This window comes from Euprymna scolopes, chromosome 26 (assembly GCF_053919585.1).
Source record: "Euprymna scolopes isolate OS-2025 chromosome 26, ASM5391958v1, whole genome shotgun sequence".
Lineage (NCBI taxonomy): Eukaryota > Metazoa > Mollusca > Cephalopoda > Sepiida > Sepiolidae > Euprymna > Euprymna scolopes.
This window is the reverse complement of record NC_136507.1, coordinates 66,798,738-66,807,078: the sequence shown is the minus strand read 5'-3', so window position 1 is coordinate 66,807,078 and position 8,341 is coordinate 66,798,738. Positions and strand designations below refer to the sequence as shown.

Below are 8,341 nucleotides of genomic sequence, written 5' to 3'. Positions count from 1 at the left end.
AACTGAAACATAATTGTCAAAGTGTACTTACGCAGATAGATATGAAAAGTCTTTTTTAAAGTTTGTGCCTGTTTCCATTCTATGGAGGCCAGACTCGAACGCAGACGCCACAATTTTATTATACCATTGCTATTTAGGTTAAAACATACTTATCAAAGTATTATTATGTACATCTATATCAAAAAAACTTGTAAACGTTTTTTTTTTTATTTTTAAATTTTTTATTTCCATACTTTGTGGACCAGGCGCGTACGCAGACCCCACAATTTTAATGAACCACCGTTCTGCCAGATCAAACATACCCATTCCTGTGTCTCGATACATCGTCTATCATTATATGTAATCAGCTTTTTAAAATAGTCAACCATATAGGAGCCTATTCGTGACCGGACACACACACATACACACACGCGTGCGCGCGCACGCACACACACACATTCAGCTTTATATATATATATATATATATATATATATATATATATATATATATATATATAAAAGTGAAAGTGTCTGTGTGTGTGTCTGCGTGTCTGTGTACATTTCCATACGCAATAACTCTGTCAATTTTAAGTCTAAATACTCGAAATTTGATGCACAGGGTACTGAGATTTGGGAAAATCTTTGTGATCGGTTTTCCGCCAGAAATTTTTCTGTTAAGGGGTCAAAGTTCAACGATGTGACCTTTAAGAACTCTACCAAACTCCTCCGATAATTTGGGGTCTAAACACTTGAAATTTTAGATATAGGTTCGTTCGATATGGATCTAACTTAATAACTTGATTTGAGCCCAAAACAATAAATGTTAAGGGGTCATAATGGGGGTCAAAGTTTTTTTAAAAAATTGACCTCTGCGGTCTCTACCAAATTACTCAGTCAATTTCTGGTCTAAACATTTGAAATTTTACATAAAGGGTATTCAGAGATAGGGCAAGCTTTTTAATCGGTTTTGGTCGAAAAATTTTTGTTACCAATATATAAATGTATGTATGTATGTTTGCATGTCTGCCTAAAACTTTCGACTGAGGCAACGGATTTTACCAAGATCAGTATCGTTTTGAAGTTCGACCTTTCAGACGACAAATATCGAAATAGGCTAAAAAGATTAATATCTTTACCTTCAACTGGGCACTTTTTTATAGTGGGGGAGGGGGCTTTTTTCGCCGATATTTTTAGAGTTATCCTCTCCTTTCGATTGTGTAGCCTTAATTTAAACATAAGTCACTTCCGGTTTGGTGGTGGCCGTAACAGCAAAGAACGTCAGGTTTTTTTACCCCGTTCTTTTCCTCCTTCGCGGTACAGGTTCGAGCCTGTCTTCCTACTACCACCATTTTTGTTTTCTTGCTCAACATACACATCCAAACATCCGGGCAACGCCGGGATGAAATCCTATCTATCTATCTATATATCTATAAAAGTTATTGTGTCTGTGTGTATGTGTGTGTGTATTTCCCTACGCAATAACTCTGTCAATTTTCAGTCTACAGACTCGAAATTTGATATACAGGGTACTGATATGTTGGAAAATCGATCTGATCCGTTTTCGGCCAGAAATTTGGCTGTTAAGGGGTCAAAGTTCAACGATTTGACCTTTGAGAACTCTACCAAACTCCTCCAACAATTTAAGGTCTAAACACTTGAAATTTCAGATAAAGATTCCTTGGACATGGATCTAACTTAATAACTTCATTAGAGCCCAAAACAATGAATTTTAAGGGGTCATAATAGGGGTCAAAGTTTTTAAAAAATTACCGTTTTTTTTTTTTTTTTTTTTTTTTTTGCTCAGCATACATCTTCAAACACCCGGGCAACGCTGGGCACCCATTGCTAGTATATATATATATATATATATATATATATATATATATATATATATATATATATATATATATATATATATATATATATATATAACTATGGTCGCTTTATAACTGAGTTGAATCGGTTGAAAAGAGGGATCGTGACGGTACAAGCGGCGGTGAAGTGAATTAATTGCAGTTTAGCAAGCTGCTTGAGAGGGGCGTGGGAGGAGGAAGATCGACTCATCGCGCTTTTCGTAATAGTTGTGCTTGTTGAGGGGATTCCTCGCAGTTCAACGACTGTCCCTCGCACTTCACGGACGTGTGTGAGCGCGTGAGCGTGTGCTCTTAACTGGTAGGCTGCGCGTGGCCTTTACACATTCTTCCGATCGGCCTCCCTCCTGCCTAAACAGGTTACATTTCTGGATAACTGGACGGCGCACACGGTACCACTCACAAAAGCTAAACCAATATTTCTCCGACAAAAATCAATATCAATATAGCGTCAATAAGTGAATATATATTTATAACGATCGAATGACGTAAATTTACAAGACAAGTGCGTTCTACATTGGTAATGAATTTCTATGTGCGTATGTACATTGTTTAAACTAAATTGCACATTAAAAACACAAACGAATCAAATAGAAAATCACGTCTATATATCTACATATCTATATATCTAGTTATACACACACACACACACACACAAACACACACACGCACATACACACACGCACATACACACACACATATATATGTATACACACACACACACACATTTATATATAGAGATTTTTCACATATATTTTTTCCCATTACGAATGCACCAAATATTTTCAGATAATGCAATTGTATTTTAATTTAAACCAATCATTCTGACAAAGTTTTGAAATAAAGACGAAACGTTGATGAATATATAAACAATTCTGGTTTTTCCGCTTTCATTTTTATGTACGTATATATTTATATTTATAAGAGTATACTGCTGACCGGGGATGAATCTCAGCCCAAACTGACCGGATTTCTTGCATCATTTTTTAATCGTCGGCGTCAATATGACTAACCGAATTGTAGCTGTATAGTATTATTCATAATAAATACATATATACCTACATATGTATATGCTGATTCCTTAAAACGATGATATAATCTGATAATGTCGTTAATTACAGCAATTGGTATAACTACTCGATGACAGAATAGATATACCTTTATATATTTTGGTCTAACTATACGGAGACAAACATACGCAGACACACACACATACATACACACATACATACATACACGAACGGATATATAAATATAGATAATGTAAGCAGAGGAATAAAGAAAAAAAGGGGAGTAAGGGAAGTAGTCTTTTTAACTTGAAAGTTATCAATTTATTTCGGCCGAAAAAAACATACCGCACAGAAGAAGGCGTATTAACGTCGATAGATTAAGATCGGCGTGAAATCTAGAGGGACTTAATTTATTATTATTATTATTATTATTATTATTATTATTATTATTATTATTATTATTATTATTATTATTACCTGCACACGGCACAATGGCTGACTTTGAACGGTCGTTACTTTATTTCATTGGAGTTTTTACCGTGCTCATGTTTTCGCAACCGGTTCCTGTAAACCTGAAAGTTTTACGGAAAGGGTAGGTCTTTTATTTTCGTTCCTTTTATTTATTTATCTTTTTCTTTCTTTCTTCTTTTTTTTCATTATTTCATTCATTTATTTTAACTTTTTTATTATTTTATTTGCGTTTTATTCTTTTATTTTAATATCATTTTTTTTTTTTTTCAATTTCATTTTTTATTTTAATTTCATTCGTTTTATTTTGATTTCATTCTTTTTTTTTTTTCTTATTTTCCATAAAAATATAACTAGCGCATCTATTAAACACGACGCACTCACTCACGCACACACACACACACACACACATTCATGTACGCAAGCACGTGCGTACATATTGTGAGCCACCTGACATCCAGCTGCAAGATTCTGCTGGGGGGGGGGCTACTATACGACCCGACACAATCGTGTGCGTAAATATCTCAACTGGAAGATGTGTAAAAAGTTGAATATTGAATGCAGCAGCAAATTCTGGGGAACATGTTTACCAGAAATGGACAGTCGGTAATAAGTCATTCACCACCCACTATGACAATGCAATTCCTACAGCCACCACGCATCTAGAAAACGGAGCCATAAAACCTGACATAGTGCTGTGGGACAAGGAGGAGAAAGAAGCAACCTTAGTAGAAGTTAGTGTCCCCGGTTAAACAGAGCAGGAAGAGAAAAGATAACGAAATGCCAAGGTCTTATGTACGACATGAAAAGAAATGAAATCGTAAGAAGATCTTTATCATTCCAGTTATTATGGGAGCAACTGGACTAGTGAAAAAGAATTCCAAAAAATATCTGACTAATATACCCGGTGAATCAAGTGCAGGAAATTCAAACAATTACACTTAAAGAGACGGTCAGAATCTTAAAAAGATCCTTCGATTGGAATATCTGAGAGCGATTGATTGTTTGGCATCTGGTAAGATGCCCCATCCCCAGCTTAAACAAACTGATAAGAATTTTTTTTTAAGTGCATATGTATATTTTTTAATTATTTATGTATATTTTTTAATTATTTTTTTTTAAGTGCATATGTATATTTTTTAATTATTTATGTATATTTTTTAATTATTTTTTTAAGTGCATATGTATATTTTTTAATTATTTATGTATATTTTTTAATTATTTTTTTAAAGTGCATATGTATATTTTTTAATTATTTATGTATATTTTTTAATTATTTTTTTTTTAAGTGCATATGTATATTTTTTAATTATTTATGTATATTTTTTTAATTATTTTTTAATTATTTATGTATATTTTTTAATTATTTATGTATATTTTTTAATTATTTATCTGAAAAAATATCAAATACTTTCTGTGTTCAAGACCAATTGTCTTGAACAGGATCTGTCCGGACACTCAGGAGTTGATTCTGCATGTTTCATCGGCCACTCTAGGATGAAGATGATAAATCTTAGGGAGACGGCGAGACAAAATCATGATGATCAGTAATGGTGGAACTTGGGTAGGGCTCGATTATTTAAAACGACTGCTCAACAAGAATATATTTACATAAGATTTGAAAAGAAAAATGACCCTGTTATAGTCAGCTGGGAAGCAGACCCACGGTATGGTGTTCTATCGGCAAACAGTTCTAGGAAAAAAACTCTGCCTTCGTTTCGGTGTAGGCACACACAAGAAGGAGGCAAATCGTTGACGACTGTTGTAGCTAGATAGACTAGTATTTGTTGCGAACGTTTCACGTCGGGTGCTATAGATTAAAGCTCAGTCGAGCACCTACTATGTATCGATTGGTTTCCTAGATGTAAATCCAATGAAGCGCGCATGATTATTAAAGAGTGCTCAAAGCAGAACAGAGCTGGTATAATGTTTGTTTAATAAACAGACTATAAATATATATATATATATATATAGGAGCAAACAGTTATGAAAAAATGTTAAAAAACACTTTGAAACAGAGTTAAAAACATATTTAATCTGAAAAGGAAACTCTTGATAAGTGGATAGTCCTTAATCCGCGGAGTTTCGAAGAAATACTTTCCTTCTCATCAGAGGGTAGGAATTAGCAAAATGCGGGATCGGATTTTGCATACAAAATTTATTTTATATATATATATATATATATATATATATATATATATATATATATATATATATATATATATAAAGTCTGACAGACGTTAAAAAGCATTTAACAAATAAATGTTAAAATTCAACAGCATTTCTCGCGGTTAACGGTAGCCGAATGGATTGGGTCCTTGCTATTGAAGCCAGGGATGGCTTCTGTCGCCGGGTTCGAATCTATCGACTGGTGTTAATCGTGACAACCTGCACTGATGATTCCCGAAAGGATGAACACGAGTGTCTGTAGGTATTTAATAATTATTTACATGTATACATATATATATATGTATGCATGTAAATATATATATATATATATATATACTATATACATATATATATATATATACATACATATATGTATGCATGTAAATATATATATAATATATATATGTATATATATAACTACTTAATTTACTCACATAAATTTATATACGAAAGTATAGATTTATGCGTAAACTTTAAGTATTTACTTCAAAAGTGCTCAATACGTAGGTAGAGCTAGTTAGTCATTTATAAAATATATATATGGCGATTAAGCTACACTGAATATTCCGCGTTTCATCCACTCTACGACTCCTCAGACTTATGCGCCTAAGCCTAAGGAGTCCTAGAGTGGATGAAACGCCGAATATTCTGTGTAGCTTAATCGCCATATATATTTTATAAATTACTATATATATATATATATATATATATATATATATATATATATATATATATATATATATATATGTGTGTGTGTGTGTATGTATATATATATATATATATATATATATATATATATATATATATATATTATACCGACGCTTCGTTTACCTTGTAAACTCTAGCTCAATTTACAATCATGTACGAAAACGCAACTGCCCTCATTCGGCAAGAAAAATCTAATTAAATAACACTAAAATAATACGTCCCGAAAACAATTTTCAAAAAAATTAAAATACTCAAAGCTATCTTCGTCAAAACCCAACAATCTGTAATGAATAATATTGCCTCTGAAACCAGGATTAATATTTTAAGATACTTAACGTTATATAATTTCATCCTGTAAGGTTAACTCTGGAATTCTGGAAATTGGCACTGTAAACGTCTTTCCTGGAACAGTGTGAAAACGTTCTCTCGGCGTTTAACTGACTTCACGTGTTTGTTTCACGGCTATCTTTTGAATTTTTTTCTTTTTCTCCAATTTTTTTTTTTATTTGCTTTTTCACCTGATGGTAAAGTTTGTTATTCATATGGGACATATCTAAAAAAATTTATTTTAACAAAAAAAAAAATAATAATAATAATAATAAAGTATAATTAAGCATGCATTTCTGTTATATTTAAGAATTTTTGCTAAAATATATGTGTGTGTGTGTGTGTGTGTGTGTGTGTGTGTGTGTGTGTGTGTGTGTGTGTGTGTGTGTGTGTGTGTGTGTGTGTGTGTGTGTGTGTGTGTGTGTGTGTGATTGTGGGTGCGCGCGTTTGGTTGTGTGAGTGTGTTTGATACACATTAAACATTAGTTTTTGTCTTCCATCGTTACCTTAAGTTTCACGGAAATCCAGTAAACTCAGCGCGTAGGGTTAAAGATGCAATGTGTGACCGATTCGTCAGATGACGTTTTGATTGTTTTATTTTACTTCAGTTGAAGTTCTCAGAAATCAAGGGGCCCACAACCAGGGGCTAACACTTGAACTCTATATGAGATACATAGATATTCGAATGTTCCATTTAAGTTCTTTATCTCTCCAAGCACTGAGTTAGTAAAGAAATTGAGAACATAATTTTCCTCTCCCCAATTAACCATTTTTATATGTTGTAGTATATCTTTCATCTTGGTATCTTGATCTTACAGGATTTCAAGACAAGAATTTATCTAGTCTGGTGCAGTATTCGGCTTCGTGCTATTACTTGACGTAACATCACTTGGAGAAGATGCACCGTTTCTCGTAAAAGCTAATGTAAGTTAGCCATAGTGAGAAGTTCTTATTTGTGCAGCGAATACTATGTGAGTTTGAATATTTGGTCAGGGTTTACTTCTATGGAAAAAGTATCCTCATGCCAAGTTTTTCTGACAAACCCCTGTATAGAGATACCTTAGTGTGACCCGTTGTGTGTCACACTATTACATACAATGGGTTACACCATCAAAACGTCGCCTAACGAACCGGTCACATTTGGTATCTAATAACCTGCAGGTTGAGTTTTTCAGGGTTTCCGCGAAACCGAAGGTACCAAGGAAAGATCAACCTAATGCATACTGTCGATTGAATAAAAACTGCCTGTGCTCAAGTAATTGAGAATATTTGTTTCTTCTATAACAGTGACTTATACTATCTCCCTCACTTTCTCTTTCTGTCTCTCCTTATCTATCTATTATCAAAATGTGTAAAGCTCAACAGATACGGTGGAGTTGAATATAATAATCGCATTATAGAAAAAACATCATGTATTCGTTTGTCGATGAAATAACTCCCCGCTTTTCTTTATTGCATCAACAAATAAATTTATGTATACAATATATGGTTTTCTCTTGTCTATAATTCTATTATAACATATATATATATATACATATATATATATATATATATATATATATATATATATATATATATATATATATATATATACAGTTAGTTAGTTAGTTAGTTAGTTATAAAATATACATGGCGATTAAGCTACACTGAATATTCCGCGTTTCATCCACTCTAGGATTCTTCAGGCTTATGCGCGAATTTTGTGGTTGTCTGTCCTTTATATATATATATATATATATATATATATATATATATATATATATATATATATATATATATATATATTCACGCATAAGTCTGAAGAATCCT

At 32.7% G+C, this 8,341-nt stretch overlaps 1 protein-coding gene across 1 annotated transcript in view; it reads left to right on the top strand.

Annotated features, from left to right (window-relative positions):
• Positions 1-2,099: 2,099 nt before the first annotated feature.
• LOC145248137 (uncharacterized) overlaps positions 2,100-8,341 on the top strand; it is a 113,719-nt gene continuing 107,477 nt past the window's right edge. The window contains exon 1 of the mRNA XM_080109952.1: positions 2,100-3,452. Within this exon, the coding sequence (XP_079966078.1) occupies positions 3,352-3,452 (101 nt within the window). The 5' untranslated portion in view covers positions 2,100-3,351. The remainder of the gene's footprint in view (positions 3,453-8,341) is intronic.